Genomic DNA, 18,859 nt, shown 5'->3' on the forward strand with positions numbered 1-18,859 from the left:
CCAGAATTCTAAACACTTCTGTTAGGCCCTATTTAAGGGGCTCAGTTCAACTTATCCTTGCTGAGTACTGATGGATTATCCTTGTACAACACATTTCTCTTTGTCTGTGCTTTCTCTTTCACTGCTGATCCTGTTTTGAAGTTTTGAAGCAAAATTCCTTACTAAAATGTTCTTACAGAGCGTGATCAAAAACACAGCGAAAGGTAATTAAAAAGGCGCGGTAACTACCCTACGAAACTGTGTTTCAAACCGTGGTGGTCCTGTCCAGTGTTTTGCCAGTTAGTCTGGAGATAATAAAGGCGATTTTATCTTTATCAGTGGCTGGAAGATATTTTTAAAATATACCGAGCACTGCAGGAGAGACTGATCACATTTCTCCAGATTGGCATTAAACAACTTAGATATAGTGGTAGGAGGCGTGGGTATAGCTGGAGTTGTCACTGGACAAGTGGGAGCAATGGGGAGTCCACATATGCACTCCAGGACCTGTGTTAGCTGCTGCTGTAGGCTAATCTGTTGGCGTGATAGATAACCAATGGCTTAGGTCAAACCAGCAGACATTTACTGTTGCTAAACTATTGGCCAGCCTTGGTTTGCTAAAGCTGTCCATACACTACACGACTTTGAAAAGACTCTAAAAAGACTTTTAACAGACTAAAGTCTAACACCCTCTTACATCTAAAAACTAGTCACAGACTTTTTAGTCGTAAGCAAAAACTGGGGGTCACTTTTTACAAGACAGTGATGCAGAAATAGAAGCACATGGCCTTAGCTGCCTGGTGTGTGCAGTTCAGAAAAAAACAGCCAAAAAGAAAAAAAGACAATGCAGAATGTGGAGAGGACCCTGGTTGAGTGAACGGAAATGTTCCCATGCTTGCCTTGCGGCTTCCCATAGCTCTCCTATTGGTTGTTGACATTGTTTACATCACTATTTGCGTGAGCCGAGTCTCAAGACTTGCGATAATATTAAACACGATTTATTTTATCGGAGCGCCAGGCCGCGAACTGAATAAAAATAAAGTCCTAACTATCTTACACTAAATGTTCGAGATGATGTGACTGCAGCTCAACCCTAGCCAGACTTTTATCACAAATTTGTCTGTGACAGTGAAATCATTTGAAACTCGTTTGGGGTACATAAACACCTCTGTATCTGCTGTCTGTATAGCAGCTGAGTATTTTGTCATGGCAAAGCAGGTCTCAGACAATACAATGGGTAGACAGAACCAGCAGGGTCAAAACCAGTGAACAGCAGCAAGAGAGAGAAAATGTACCATACACGATTAACAGTCCAGTGGTCAAACACAGACAGTGCAATATCAGAGAGCAATCCAAAATCAAGGTCAGTAAATACAAAAACAGGGTTGGTAACGAGAGAGAAAACACAAAGGCAAGGAGAAACGCAATGTATGAGGATAATCCATCAATACTCAGCACAGGCGAAGTGAAGTGAAGGGTTATTATAGGCCAGAGATCAGGTGTTAGAAATTTGGTGATTGACTTCCTGGAGGTGTCATGTGCAGTGTCATGTGATTGTGAGTGTCAGAGTGTGATGCATCCTGGGTATCATAGTCTGGAGATTGGAGATTGCATGCAGAGCTGAGTGTGGAAGAGACAGGAGTGTTTTTAGTGCCAAGTGTGTCAATGTTACTGTAATAAAGTGTAAAATACCAACTTTACAGGAAGTCAGTGTCAAAAGATTTTATTCCAAGATATTTTAGAATATTTCTATTGGTCTATCTATCCTTAAATTTGCCCAATATAAAGAAAAATGGGCAGAATAACATTACGTCAAAAAGTCAAAAGCAGCAATACACTAATTTGAGTGGACGGGTTTTCCTCTGTTTCAGGGAAACGTGTGGAAATGACTGACTGTGGTAATCAGCTGTACCTCACAGATGGAGAAAACAGTGTTAAAGTGCTGCTTTATTTCTTGCACTGTGTGAATGGAGGAAAGGCTGTTTTTGGTTGATAATAAATCGTCTGCAAATCATGTCAATCTTTGAAGTCGTTCCGCTGCAGATGATTTAAAACGCTCGGGAGAACGCTTTGTGTGGAACACATTTATTATTTGTTTGTAGATATTTATGATTTGGTTTGCGTATGGGAGCGCCACCCACTGCAGTGCGAGATGTGATTTAAATGGTTTAGTCAGTGTAATTTGTTACAGTCTAACAGAACAAACTCTTACATTTTTAACCAAGAAATCTGCTGTTTCTGCTTCCTTTACTCTCAGAAATCTCTGTTAAATCTCACTCTCTCAGCCCCCTCCCCCCCTGCCTTCATAAACTGTTAGTCATTGAGGCTGTTTGTTATTTATCCCCTTTTTCCAGCTTTATATTAAATGTCTTTTACATCAGCTGTCTTCTATGGTTTGTATGTTTTCTTGTCAACAGACTAATAAAATTCACCCCTAAAACTTTTGCTTTGCTTTAGAATGTTATTAACTCTTTATCTGTTTTTTATATGATATTCATCAATAAATCAACATATTCTCACAGTTTTAAGGTTTTTGCTGTTCTTAACTGAATAGTACATTCAGATATAGAGTTAATAATGAGGAGTCTTAGTGCAGAAACTGCTCACAGCCTGCAGCTGTACCTAAAAGTAAAGATCGTTTACAGTTTTATATTAAAGTTCATATTAATTCAATTAATAGCTGCACGAGAGTAACAGTATAAAAACACTAAAGAACATTTCATTAATTCTGATAATATAATTCTCCAATAACATTTTAAATTTCAGATTTATTTGATACAAGCATGACAGTTTTAAACATTCAGCAAAAACTAAAAATGTTACAAAAAAACATTAACTTACCAAAAGTTTGATTTTGTGTATATAGTATTATTAATTTTACAGTTTTAAAAAGTTAAAAAAGTTATTAAAAAAATCTATATTGCAAAAAACTACTAAGATACTAAAGTACAGAGTATTTAGTGCATGCTTGTTAGACTGACTACTGCTGTTATTATGATTTGATATTTTATGAAAATAATACTGTGTGGTGATCAGTGCTGTCATATTTACTTAGAAAAAAGTAACTAAGTTACTTTCTAGTTACTTTTAAATTAAGTACTGCCAAAATAATAACTGTGTGGGAGAGAGAGGGTTTGTGTGTGTGTGTGTGTAAGGAGGAGAGAGGGAGCTCGCTGTGTGTGTGTGTGTGTGTGTGTGTGTGTGTAAGGAGGAGAGAGGGAGCTCGCTGTGTGTGTGTGTGTGTGTAAGGAGGAGAGAGGGAGCTCGCTGTGTGTGTGTGTGTGTGTGTGTAAGGAGGAGAGAGGGAGCTCGCTGTGTGTGTGTGTGTGTGTGTGTGTGTGTAAGGAGGAGAGAGGGAGCTCGCTGTGTGTGTGTGTGTGTGTGTAAGGAGGAGAGAGGGAGCTCGCTGTGTGTGTGTGTGTGTGTGTGTAAGGAGGAGAGAGGGAGCTCGCTGTGTGTGTGTGTGTAAGGAGGAGAGAGGGAGCTCGCTGTGTGTGTGTGTGTAAGGAGGAGAGAGGGAGCTCGCTGTGTGTGTGTGTGTGTGTGTGTGTAAGGATGAGAGAGGGAGCTCGCTGTGTGTGTGTGTGTGTGTGTAAGGAGGAGAGAGGGAGCTCGCTGTGTGTGTGTGTGTGTGTGTGTGTGTGTGTAAGGAGGAGAGAGGGAGCTCGCTGTGTGTGTGTGTGTGTGTAAGGAGGAGAGAGGGAGCTCGCTGTGTGTGTGTGTGTTCAGCCTGAGTGCTAGTGTTAGCCTGTTAGCTCACTAGCCTGTTGTTATTTTGGTGTGGTTGCAGCCAACAGTTCCAGCAGTAAAGCAACAACTATAAATGTTCTTCTTATTCGTCCAGCAGTTATATTCATTATATCACTCCTTACTGAAAGAAATAGACAGATTAGAGTAACACGTTCCTCAGTGACATTACTGGTGGTGATATATTGTGTAATTTATGATATGGTGCACCGCTAATAGACAGGATGGAGACCTGGTTGTGAAAGGTCTGAGAAGTTCTCGTGTGTAAAGAGACCTTCTGTTGCTTGAGAGCTGATTTGTTATCTAACTGAAACAGCAGAATGAACGCAGGAGCTACTAAGGATCATATCTGAAGAGCCAGACCACCCTGCCTGCATTCCAGCCCTTTTTCTCTTCTCTCTCTCTCTCTCTCTCTCTCTCTCTCTCGTTTTCTGCTCCCATCCGTCTCATTTGCTCTCTCACTATCCTCCTCATTCCAAATCACACTATTTCTCTCTCTGTGTCTGGCGCTTCCTATTACTGTGTCGTATGTGTCGTATCTCTGACAGCCGGCGCTTCTCTCAGTCTTCCTCTCTCAGTGAGGATGAGGAACAGTGAGTCAGGCTGTAATCACTGTATTCAGTCTGTGCTGAGAGAACCCAGAGAACCCAGAGAAAAGCAGGTCATTCAGACGCTTTTCCATCCGTCACTGAAATCTAATATTCCACAGTCTCCACCCAGCCAGTAACTCAGTGTCCAGGTTCAACATTGTCTGATTGAGTTTTAGGTGTTGTGAGAATTAATTATAAAGGAGTTCCCTGCAGAAACCTTGTTGACACATTCAGTTACGAATATAAAAAATATACATATAATATAATGCCCCCAAAAGATCCTTCAGTAGATATTTATTAAAAGAAGTAATTTTGGACATGTTAATACGGTACATCATGATTTTTATGCTCAGGTCAGACTTGGAAGGTCACATTTATTAATATTATTAGATTGTATTTGTAATAACTCTGTCCCAGCACAATTTTATATATTGTACATTATGCACATCACCTCCATCAACTTGTTTTCTCAAAATTCACTGCAAATATACCCATGAAAAAGCCTGTCTTTTGGAGTGATGGCCTTTCTCATATGGGTATCTATGGGTGTATAAAGAACGAGTTAGCAAAGCTATTTGCTTTCTCAACATGTTCTTCTGAACCGAATATTTGTAAAAAGAGTTCTGCCTACAGGCTGTGCTTGATGTGCAGTGTGAGCCCCTGTGTTGCAGCATATCAGTCTGACCATGCAGTGTGAGCATATGAATAGCAGGCGTAGTTCTCGCACAGCAAACAATTAAAACATGCAGTGTAAGCTCACCACATCGCACTCAATTAAAACATGCACAGTGGACAGACAAAAACATAGACATCGGCCTATCCGACCACCCACAAATCAGATACATTACACATATGAAAGATCTAGATCCAATTTAGAACCACATAGCTGGTAATGTGAATGTAGCTCTTAACAGTTGAAGAATCTCCATGTAATTTCAAGGTTGTAAGATAACATTTACATTATGTAAATGCTTACATCTCAGATTTACTGCTTTACTGCTTTAAGAGGTTTTGTAAAGTTAAATCCTGAACTACACTATTACAAATAAACTAAATTTACGCTCTGTAAAGAAACATGTTTAAGGTAGTGTGAGCTGATTTCTTTTTTTTATTTAAAGTGACTAGTTCAGTAAATGTTCTATATCAGTTTAAATGTTCTTCACTTTTATTAGATGTCCAGGATCAAAAACTGGATGTAGAGTATTAAATGGATGAGATATGTTCTAAGACATACTGTAAAGAACCCATTTTAGAACCTTTTGAGCTTTTTAGGCGTATATTAAAGGTCTCCTTCTGCTAAAATCCACTTTTTCTTGTTCTTTGTGAAATACTATAGGTCTGTCTGAGTTGTATTTGATGCTGCATATGAAACTCTTCCTCAACTTCCATTGTCTGCAGTAGCTATTGAAAGAAAAGCCTCAGAAAAACAAGTTGATCAGGAAAGACTCAAAAGTCTATGTCCACCAGTGAGTTCAAGGCATCGCCCGCCTCGGCTCAGGATCACCCACAGACAGCGCTGAAGCCGGAGTAGGGACCTCAGAGAAATAAAGCAGGGCTAAATAGAAACACCTATTTTTTTCATACTAGAGACCACAACTAGACATTTTAAAATAATAAAAAAAAACATGGAATGAGAACTTAAAACATTTTTAGGTGTTTCCTTTAACTCTGTAAAGTCAGTCCGCACTGTTCTCTGTTTATTTAAGTTGGTTTTGTTTGTTTGTTTGCGGCATCATGTCTCCCCGTTGAGGGAAGGTATGAAGTCTCATTTGCATGTTTAATTGTTTTTATGCCTTCATAAAAGCGATCCAATTCCAATTAAATATGCAAATGAGATTTGGGCTGCGGTTGTGTGCGGCTGCCCTGATTGAGTTTTCTGTGATTCTTTAATTTGGGGTCTTTATTCTGTGGTAGTGTCTCGGGACAGTGGCTGCAGTCTCAGGTGGAAGCGGTTTGTTCTGTTCAGATGCTTAGAGCACAATGTGCTGATTACATAATCAATTACTTTCTTATAGGATAAATTACGTAATTGATTTGGGTTCTGCATGGAGAGGTTTGAGTCTACGCTTCATTCTGATTGTTTAGTAGAAGAACGACTGTACACTAAAGTCAGACTTTTAAATCACAGACTGTACACTACAACACATTCAATAATACAAATACAGCTATAAATATCTGCACTGTGCACCAAACCAGAATGATTTATAATATGTATGCTTGCTGTAGTCCAACAGCACAACTGAGAAGATATTATATGATAGTTTTCATTTTTATTATGAAGTAAAACTAAACCTGTCTTAGAGCTTTATGCTGTTCTGTAAAACTTTAAAATAGGGTGCAATAATACTGTACTATTAACATTCTGTATCTTAACACTGAACACCATATAAACACTGAACACCACAGAAACACTGAACACCACAGAAACACTGAACACCACAGAAACACTAAACACCACAGAAACACTAAACACTACAGAAACAATGAAAACAACACAAACACTGAACACCACAGAAACACTGAACACCATATAAACACTGAACACCATATAAACACTGAACACCACATAAACACTGAACACCATATAAACACTGAACACCATATAAACACTGAACACCATATAAACACTGAACACCACAGAAACAATGAAAACAACACAAACACTGAACACCACAGAAACACTGAACACCACAGAAACACTGAACACCACAGAAACACTGAACACCACAGAAACACTAAACACCACAGAAACAATGAATACCACAGAAACACTGAACACCACAGAAACACTGAACACCACAGAAACACTGAACACCATATAAACACTGAACACCACAGAAACACTGAATACCACTGAAACACTAAAGACTACACAAACACTGAACACCAGAGAAACACTGAACACCATATAAACACTGAACACCACATAAACACTGAACACCACATAAACACTGAACACCATATAAACACTGAACACCATATAAACACTGAACACCACAGAAACAATGAAAACAACACAAACACTGAACACCACAGAAACACTGAACACCACATAAACACTGAACAACACAGAAACACTAAACACCATATAAACACTGAATACCACAGAAACACTGAACACCACAGAAACACTGAATACCACAGAAACACTGAACACCACAGAAACACTGAACACCACAGAAACACTAAACACCACAGAAACACTGAACACCACAGAAACACTGAACACCATATAAACACTGAACACCATATAAACACTGAACACCACAGAAACACTAAACACCACAGAAACACTGAACACCACAGAAACACTGAATACCACAGAAACACTGAACACCACAGAAACACTGAACACCACAGAAACACTAAACACCACAGAAACACTGAATACCACAGAAACACTGAACACCACAGAAACACTGAACACCATATAAACACTGAACACCACAGAAACACTGAATACCACAGAAACACTGAACACCACAGAAACACTAAACACCACAGAAACAATGAAAACAACACAAACACTGAACACCACAGAAACACTGAACACCATATAAACACTGATCACCACAGAAACAATGAAAACAACACAAACACTGAACACCACAGAAACACTGAACACCACAGAAACACTGAATGCCACAGAAACACTGAACACCACAGAAACACTGAATTTCACAGAAACACTAAACACCACAGAAACACTGAACACCACAGAAACACTCAATACCACAGAAACACTCAATACCACATAAACACTGAACACCACAGAAACACTGAACACCAAATACACACTATATACCACATAAACACTGAACACCATATAAACACTGAATACCACAGAAACACAGAATACCACATAAACACTGAATACCACAGAAACACTGAACACCATATAAACACTGAACACCACAAATACACTGAACACCATATAAACACTGCTTACCACAGAAACACTGAATACCACAGAAACACTGAAAACAACACAAACACTGAACACCAAATACACACTATATACCACAGAAACACTGAACACCACAGAAACACTGAATACCACAGAAACACTGAACACCACAGAAACACTGAACACCACAGAAACACTTAACACCAAAGAACCACTGAACACCACAGAAACACTGAATACCACAGAAACACTGAACACCATATAAACACTGAACACCAGAGAAACACTGAACACCATATAAACACTGAAACACCACAAATACACTGAATACCACAGAAACACTGAACACCATATAAACACTGAACACCAGAGAAACACTGAACACCATATAAACACTGAAACACCACAAATACACTGAACACCATATAAACACTGCTTACCACAGAAACACTGAATAGCACAAAACACTGAACACCACAGAAACACTGAACACCAAAGAAACACTGAACACCACAGAAACACTGAACACCACAGAAACACTGAACACCACAGAAACACTGAATACCACAGAAACACTGAACATCACAGAAACACTGAACACCACATAAACACTGAACACTACAGAAACACTGAATACCACATAAACACTGAATACTACAGAAACACTGAACACCACAGAAACACTGAACACTACAGAAACACTAAACACCACAGAAACACTGAACACCAAATACACACTAAATACCACAGAAACACTGAACACCAAATACACACTAAATACCACAAAAACACTGAACACCACAGAAACACTGAACACCAAAGAAACACTGAACACCACAGAAACATTGAACACCACAGAAACGCTGAATACCACATAAACACTAAACACTACAGAAACATTGAACACCACAGAAACGCTGAACACTAAAGAAGCACTGAACACTACAGTATCACTGATGTGGTGTACCCCTGGACTGAGTTGTGTGTGTTTTTATTTCGCAGCGTTCTGTGAGGAGGGCTGTCGCAGTGGGGGGACGTGTGTATCCCCCAACACCTGTGTGTGTCCATCAGGCTTTACAGGACGTCTCTGTGAGACAGGTAAGCTGTGAGAGAACTCCGCCTCAGGCCTCTTCACCCGCCTTCATCCACATGTTCTCACCTGTCTCTCTGCCTTACGCCTGCTTATAGCACCTGTCTGTCTCCATCCTCCACCTGGAGACCAGTTCTATTCTCTTATTGATCTTTGCACACAGACTGGTCTCACTCAGTTTTTTTTCCCATATGGCCACTTTATCAGAAACGTTTTGAAGTGTTAAAACGCTCGGCTGTAAATAGTTTGGAACTGCAGCTGGTTTGAAACTTTTGATGGACAGTGCACATCTGCTTTCCTCAACGTTATCTTTAACTTTCTGTGTAACTTTCAAGCCTGATCTTCTTCAGTGCTTCGCTCCTGATACTCGTCTCTTTGTTCCTGACTTCACCTTTACCCTCTCCACCTGTCTGTCCAGCCTTCACTGTCTTTTCCATCTCCACACCCAGTCCTACCTGCCATCCCCTTGATTTGCTGTCCTCCACCTCACTTTTTACTCAACTGTCCATCACACACCTCCAGTGTCAGAGCACCACAATGTGCTGCTGAAACTCTGCATTATACAGTGTTTAATATATAGCAGAAATGGATTATAGCAGGTGTATTGTGTTGAAGTCAGCAGATTATAGATTATAGTTTACTGTGCAATTGGCCAAGCTCCGCCCACAAGTGCACTTTTCTACAAGGTGGAGCAGCTGTAGGTAGGAGTAATAGTGTAAAAGAGTGGAGGACAGTGAGTGATTAAACACAGTGTTTAAAAACTCCAGCAGCACTGCTGTATCTGATTCACTGTAATTTAGAGGTGCATGAGAATAAGTGAGAGAGATAACGCTGTTGGAAACCGCGATATAAATATTAAAATGCGATAAATTAAGTAGTTAAATACTTAATTTGACTGTGGACCTTTACCTTACTCTACCTCCTGTTATGTCCAGTCTCGTTATTTGACGTGAGCCCAGTCTGCAGACTGAAGAGCTCCCTCTGTTGCTGCATGTGGGCAGTGCAGTTTGTCTTGCTTTTTTTTTTAAGTATTTATTATGAAAACTTACATCACAGTAAAAATATTCCTTTTTTTTTTTATGTATGTAACTTATCCAGCAGCCCCAGTGTAGTTACAGCAGAACTGCCTCCATCATACCTGCTCCACCCTTTACATCAGTATGTGGACAGTTCACGGATCATTGCCGGTTCCCTCTGATTGACCACCGGACTCACCCTCTGGTGCTCTCTCTGTAATCACACACATCCAGCAGAAGATTAGTGTGTGTCTTTTTGAGTTTGGAATTGCCTTCCTGCGATCAGAACAGGATTATTAAACCTAGTACTGCAGCTGCCTGTGATCAACTTTCGCTATGCTGTGTATGAATAGATCTGTGAATGATACACACTTCTATACAGTGGGGGTAGATGATATGGCCCTAAAATGATATCACGATATTTCATCGTATTTTTTAATGAAAATTATATTCTTGATGATATGATAAAAACACTGAATTAAAAAAAAAATATTTCAGGAATACTCTACTGCAACAAAAAAGAAATGTTATTATTGCATATGCTATGATATGGCACACCCATAACTGAGGTATTAAAAAATACAAGAATTTTATCAGATTTGTAACAGAAGTCAATGATCCAGAATGCCATGATGCTAATAATGCAATATCTCCATATATCCAGGATTAAAGTAAAGTAAATGATATTAGACAGATTTAATCTGTCTCTAGTAGATACTGTACGCTGTAAACCCAGACGTTGTTTGAACTCAATTGATTTAAGTCTGTTTTACATAAAATTGGATATTTCTAAATATTACTCAACTAACATTTGTGGGCACATATACATTCAAACTGAGATCTTTGATCTTGAGATCTATTTCCAACTTATAATAAATAACTGAGTTAAATCTGTTGCCATTGGCTTCTGTCACAATATATTTGCATACCGGGTGTGTCCATCAGTTTCTGACTCACCATCAGTGTGTAGTGATTCCCCCTGGGCTACCTTACACATAAATCAACTTCTCCTTTAGTTGTAATAACTTGATGTTTTAATTTATGCTAACTCAAGTTTTCATTCCCCATTACTTAAAAAAATTGAGCAAACCGGCTGCCTTAAAAAAGTTATCCAGTCTTACAGTATAACACAAATAAAAAAGTTAAATCAACTTCCCCTTTAGTTGTAATAACTTGATGTTTTAATTTATGCTAACTTAAGTTTTCATTATCCATTACTTAACTTTTTTAAGGCAACCGATTTCCTCAATTTCTTTTTATTAAATTCAACTTATCTGGGCTTACAGTGTATATAATGGGGAAATTATTTTGTAGAAAACAGTAAAAAGTAGTACCCTGATGTGGTTATTAGGGGTGGGTAATATGACACAATATTTTAGGGTATAATATCGTTCACCACATTCAAAAAAGTTGTCAGTATTATTCTGTATGTTATGATATGGCACACCCCTACTCTACAGCACGGCGGCTAGGATATGATCCTGTCACAACTCTTACCCTCCAAACCATTACTTACTGTAGGATCAGAATTGTATAATAACTGTAAGATCATTTGGTGTAGAGTTGAACTATAAACTGCATTATATTGTGAGCATCTGAGGATGCCCTCATACACTGACCAACATTACATAAGATTACACTGACACTGGTAAAACTGAGTGCTTTTTCATGCACTCAAAAGGTTTCACATTATCTGATTACCCAAAGATAAACTTGTTGATCTGATTGCAGACAATCTGCGATGATCTGCACTGATGAGCTGAATATACTCACTGATTATTTAGTTTAAATGATGTACACTCCTTATAATAGATTCTGAATTATTTTTAATCAAATAAACAAATTGTTAAGACTAGATAACTGGGTCAGAACACATCTGAGCATGCAGTAGTCAGTTCCAACTAAAAGTGCACCAAAGAAGGACCACTGGTGAACTGGTCACCGAATCATGACCTTTTACACTGTAAAAAACAGAGGTACGACATGAGTACTTTTTTGTACTCAAGGGTACACTCTTCATAATTGTACCCTCAAAGGTACAATATTGGTCTTTACAGGGTCAGATTTGTTCCCTCTGAAGTACAAAGTCATTCCCAACAGCAATAAGTACAAATTTGTACCATTTTACCAGACAAAAGGTACATTCAGTATTCTGTATCACTGTACTTATAAACTATATATATATATATATATAATTGCACATTTGAAAAGCCAGACAATTTTGGATCATTAAGTTTTTGACACATATTCAGTTGATGGTAATGTTTATAATCTTTATAATCTTTACTGGTACAAAAAACATGGGTACCAAAAAGGACTTTCACTGAAAGGTTAAATTTTTGTACAGCCCCAGCGACAAGCTTTATACTCTTTTAAGTACGAATCTGTACTTACTTTTCTTAGTGTGTATGGTTTTCTTTTAACAATGTCTTTCTTCTTGCCGCTCTTCCATAAAGACCACATTTGTGTAGTGCACAACTAATAGTTGTCCTGTGGACAGATTCCCCCACCTGAACTGTGGATCTCTGCATTTCGTCCAGAGTCACTATGGGCCTCTTGGCTGCATCTCTGATCAGTGCTCTCCGTGTTCGGACTGTAAGTTTAGGTGGATTAGGCCTTGTCTTGGTAGGTTTACGGTTGTGTCATACTCTTTTTATTTTCGGATAATGGATTGAACAGTGCTCTGTGAGATGTTCTGTTGGGAAAATCAGCACTACCCTCAACTGCTCCAGTGCGTTCCCCTTGATTCTTTTGATGGAAGCCCGAAGTAGAGTTGATAGAGAGACAGGATACTTAGATCTTCAGCAAATTAGCAATTTATTACAACAGAGCTCTGGGAACCCCTTCCACTCAGACAGAGTTTCAGTAGAAGAAGTTACATTTGCAAGACCTTATATCCCCAAAATCCCACCCATACATCCTGTGCAAAGGTCAGTTAAGCGGTTCCTCAGCAACTGTTTCTAACTGATTAAGTTAAATCATTTATTGAGTACTACTGTTTTCTATGTGTCCTCCGGCCTCATCTCTGCTGCTTAGGCGCTGACTTCTGCATTACATGCTACATACTGGACATTCAGGTTTGAGGTGTCAGCCTAACTGTCCTTTGCACACTCACCCACATACACAGTTCAGGTCAAATATCTAAAACAACTCACTAGTTTCAGACACTTGAGTCAGCCCAAACAAGATCACTCACATGACACTTCATTCTCTTAATCATAATCAGGTTTTTGGATTAAATGTCATTTTGTCTGATCAGCTGAAAAATACCTTTAATATTAATATTTACTGTTTCTTAACAGTTCAAAGCTTGGGAGGATTTTTTTACAGCCTAAGCCTTTAAACTTCTCCACAACTTTATTCCTGACCTGTCTGGTGTGTTTTTTAGACACCATGATGCTGTTTTTACTCCTCAATATTATCTTACCCAAACTCTGAGGCAGTCACGGAGCAGCTGAGTTTGTACTGAGATTAGATTACACACAGGTGGACTCTTAGTCATTAGCAGTCATCAGACAACTTCTGAATGCAATTGGTTCACTCTGAAAAAAGGGGTGGAATACTTTTGCACACTGCACTTTTCAGTTTGTTATTTGTAAAAAATGTTTAGAATCATGCATCATTTTCTTTTCACTTCAGAATTGTATACCACTTTGTGTTGGTCGTTCACATTAAATTCCACCGAAATATATTTGTTTGTGGAAGTAACATGACAAAATATGGAAAAGTTCAAGGGGTGTGAATAGTTTTGCAAGCCACTGTAGACAACGTAAAGTGCAACAAACAGGTGAGAGCTGATTTGGTGGCACAGTATTAGGCAGGTGTTTGTATGGGAAAATAACAGTAAGAACTGGAGTTTTAAGGGTTGCCTGCTTTCAGCCGGTGGTCAGAATGGCGGGGTCTTTCTGAACAGTCAGCAGAAGCGATGCTTGTGTTGAAAAGGTTACATAAATGTAACTCTCTGCACATTTCACTGAGAATATAGAGAAGACGCTGCTCCAGGCAGAAGCATCTCTCAACAGTTACTTACAGAATGACTGTGAAAGGATTTCTCTGACCCTCAGAAAGGTTTCATCTACAGAGAGGAGCTGAAGAAGCTCAGCTTCAGGCCACAGTTTAAACTACTAGCTGATACAGCTTCAGGAGAAACATGTAGGACCCAGTAGATTTAAGGCCAGTCAAAAGTTTGGACACACCTCTTCTCATCCAATATGTTTCTTTATGTGTGACTTCTTATATTATGCATTTTAGTTTAAAGACATTAATGCTATACAGATACACATGATTTTTTTTTAATAAACAAAAAGCACATTTCTCTTTGAGTTCAGATCTGCAGACTCTTGGTGAGATTTTAATCTCAGTGTCTTCATGAGGGAGAGTCTCCTGGAGTAGTTTTCTCAGTGTCTTGAAGGAAGGAGTTCCTGGAGGTGCTGAACAATAGCTGCTGCTTTTCCTTCACGCTGTGAAGCTCCAGCTCCTCCCAATTAAATCACCTCAAACCACCATCTCAGTTCATCAGCTTTAGATCAGGAGATTAATGTGGAGGAAAAACACTTTTTTTTACAGAATTCCATAAATACCGTATAACATACATACAAAAAGTTTTTTTATTTTTATAAATACATTTTTTTAGTATTGTGATTAGGATCCTAAATTGTTTGCAAAGTACTCTACACAATAATAACCTAGATATGTGTATATAATTACATACTTACAATAATCTGTAATATTATTGCATGCTCCTAAACATTAAAGTTTGATTTTTTTTGGTCTTTTTTTATATATTTGATAGTTCTTATCTGTATTCTGGACAAATATAATATCCGTTTACAGTTTCCAATTAATTAAGTAAAAGGTGAGTTTTTAATTAACATTAGCTTTAAATACCATATTTTTCACACTTTAAGGCACACTTAAAATCTTTTAATTTTCCCAAAAATCAACAGTGCCTTAATATCTGGTGTGCATTATGTATAAATTGTATCAGTTAGGTTGTAAGGAGCAGTAAAGCCAGTAAAGCGTTATACAGGAGTTTAGTTCTCCAGCACTGAGCAGCATTAGTATTAGCCGCTAACTGCAGCGCTAGCTCTTTTGCCTGTTCAAAGGTGAGTATATCAGACTGTAGTCTGCGTGTTTGGCGTGTTAAAACAAGCTACACAGGACGAACTGCTAGCTAACAGCACCCTGGCTTACCACAATACTCAGGGTTCCTCAGTGTAGCGCTGTCGGGTAGCATATGCTAGCGCTAACCGCTGCTAACGGCTGTTAAGCTGCTAAGCTGTTAAAAATATTTGAAATCTAATCTTACTCTAAATAAATGGAAGCACTTTACTCACCCAAATAAACTGTTTTCAGGAGAGAAATCTGTGCAGATTAACACCCTTGTTCCTTACTATCATCACTTAAAATGTGCCTTATTATCCAGTACACCTTATGTATGAAAATAGAGAAGAAAATGGATGTTTGTTGATAGTGCACCTTATAATATGGTGCACCTTATAGTCCTTAAAATATGGTATATTTCTGGATTATTAAATAATATCAATAAATAATATGTTTATAAATAATACTATTTAGTTAATTAAGTAAATTGTTGAACATTGGCCGGTAAGCACCAGTATTAGTTGTCAAATGGAGTCGGATTAAATACAGAGATACAAAGCTACAGCACTGTTTAAGGAGGAAAGACATTTTATTTAAATTCTAAATACTCTTTAACTTAGTCCTTTACTAATTCCTGTCCAATCATTTATATGTAAACCGATCAACCATAAATACAAATCAGATCAAATCACATTGTTTTATCATCACATGACAGAAACACAGGTGTACAGTGTGAGTTCCAGCTCCCCAACAAGAGAAACACAATAAAAACAAATAGGAATATAGAATTACACACAACTTACAGTAACAGTAATGAATAAACTATGAATTTACAGATGTGCAAATATAGATAATTAGATCATTGATTAATTAAGGTGAGAAAGGTCTTGATGGGTGCAGTGAGACTGTAAAGAGCTGAGTGCAGAGGGAGTTCATAAAGGGGTTCGTAAATGTTATATTAACGAAACATTAGGACGACGTATGAATTAAGAAGCATTCAGTATTAACAGTGGCATATATTAATCAGGAAGTGAACAGTCCCTTTGTGAAGTTGATGGGTTAAAGATCTGATGGTTTAAGCCTAAACATCATGATTTCAGAATCACATTCCTACCGTTGATCAGAACGCAGTGAGGAGCAGATTATAGATTTATCCGTAAGCAGACTGTGAGAATGTGGACTCTTGGATGTTAAACAGTGCTGTAGCTCCCGCTGTGAGCTGTGTTACCAGGGTTCTTTCTTTGTGTTCAATTTGTCTCCATTTGTGACAGATGCTGCCGTTTCTGCAGACACAGTTTTTGTAGTCCCAGCAGCCCACCTACCATTAATTTTCATCATAATTCTGTATAATGACAGAGCGGCTGTGTCGTCTCAGATGTAGAGGAGTGTACATACGTGATTACTTCCCAGCGAGAGAGCAGAGACAAACAGCGAGCTGCTTCAACATCTCACCAAAATAACGCAGCTTTTCTTGTTCGCTGCAAATGAAAACATCGTCTCAGTAATGAGTTTCATCTACACAGTCTGTGAGCCTTTGGTACTGCACACACACACACACACACACACTCTCAGGTTCTACATTCATTATAAAAACATCATCACTGTGTGACGCATAAGCTCAAAAAATAAGACAAATCTTTTACACATCGCTTTTATTTTATACTTCAGAAACACCTCGACTAACGCCTACAGCTGACTTCACTGAAAATAGTACTTATATATATATATATGAATTAAACAATCAAAAAGTTGGTTTAAATGGTTCAAAACACTGAGAGAAACTGTATATACACTGTGATTGTAATTCTGGCTCAAAGTAAATAATACTTCAATTTTTTTATGAAATGCAAACAATAAAATTACTTTTATGTTGTGTATGTTTATTGATGGTATAGATTGCATGGCTAGGATCTGGATTCTTTACTTCACTGACTAAATGGGACAAAAAATTGTATATTATATTATAATTATATTATATATTTGCAACACATTTGTGGTGTGCATTAATTAGAAGCTCTGTTAATACAAATCTAAATCATATTGCTAAGCTATTAGCTAACTAAGCTAAGTATATGATGTATTATACTGCTAATGCTCCTTAATGAACAGCTGTTTGTGAGTTAAAAGAGATGACTCTGAAAAGAGCTGTCAGGTTCATCAGTAGCTGGAAAAGGCATCAGCTGCTTTCTTTCCTCTGCAGTTTAACTTCTCAGTGCAGGGAAATTAAGAGCTCTGTTCTGAGCTTTGTGTTGGATGAATTTTTATGGCTTTTTTGCAGCCAGTTTAACAGTCAGCGCACAAAAGCAACATATGTGGCGCTAATAATGCTGTGAAGAACACTGCAATCACACAGCTGAGGCTGTGAAACGTTAGGGCTTACAGTCACTGCTGTCAGACATTACACATCCTAAATTGGAGGTTTTTAATGAATCATGAGGCTGGAGAGCTGTGCTGGTTATTTAGCTGGGTACAGAAGCTTTTGTAACACATATAATACGCTGTGGTTCTCTGGGTGAAATCAGCTCTTAGTGCTGTTCATTTGTGCTGCTAAAATTATTGTTCTATTAATAAAAGTAATAAATAAAATAAATCAGTGTTTTACTTACATTATAACTCTTATAATTATTCAGCAGTATGTGTGGTTTAGTAAGAACGTAGATTCAGGAGTGTTGACCAGGGACTGAAAAGAAATTAATCCTAGTCTATCTCCACGAGAAAGTGTGGTGTTATCCACTACACTACACCAACCTATGGTCCTGTATAGAACATTAAAATTGGTCCTGTATAGTAGATACATACTAAAAACAAAACATAAATTAATATATAATTCTATTGTGCCACCAAAACAAGAATATGCCTACTTTCTGGTCTATTTTCATACATAAGGATTATAAGGCGCATTATGTGACTCTAGTAAGGAACAGGGGTGTCGCCATCTTTTCCTTCGAATTTCAGCAGGTCTCGTGTAAAGCTAAGCTAGGTTAAGTAAATGAGTTAAATGAGCACTGGATGTTAATCTACACAGATTTCTCTCCTGAAAACTGTTTATTGGGTGAATGAAGTGCTTTTGTTTATGTACAGTAAGCTTAGATTTTCAGATTTCCATGAAGGCTGGGTGCAACAGCATTAGCATTAGCATTAACTACTAGCACTGCCCAACAGCAATACACTGAGGAACCCTGAGTGTTTCGGTAAGCCATGTAATATTAGCTAGCGGTTCGTCCTACATAGCTTATTTTAACACAGTAAACATGCAGGCTACAGACTGCCAATACTCACCTCTAAATGGCCAAAGAGCTAGCGCTTAGCGTAGTTAGCGGCTAATGCTAATAATGCTTCAGCCTTGGTACTAGAGAACTGAAACTCCTATATAACGCTGTACTTTATTGTAGTGGCTTTACTGCTCTTTACAACCTGACTGGTAAAA

General features: G+C 38.2%; 1 protein-coding gene across 1 annotated transcript in view; it reads left to right on the forward strand.

Annotated features, from left to right (window-relative positions):
• Window positions 1-18,859, forward strand: part of LOC103038855 (protein kinase C-binding protein NELL1) — a gene marked incomplete at its 5' end in the record, with an annotated part of 349,348 nt that overhangs the window by 280,768 nt on the left and 49,721 nt on the right. The window contains one exon of the mRNA XM_049473634.1: window positions 9,226-9,321. Coding sequence (XP_049329591.1) covers window positions 9,226-9,321 — 96 coding nt within the window. The remainder of the gene's footprint in view (window positions 1-9,225; window positions 9,322-18,859) is intronic.

The sequence above is a fragment of the Astyanax mexicanus genome, unplaced genomic scaffold (genome assembly GCF_023375975.1).
Source record: "Astyanax mexicanus isolate ESR-SI-001 unplaced genomic scaffold, AstMex3_surface scaffold_41, whole genome shotgun sequence".
In the NCBI taxonomy this organism is placed as follows: Eukaryota; Metazoa; Chordata; class Actinopteri; order Characiformes; family Acestrorhamphidae; genus Astyanax; species Astyanax mexicanus.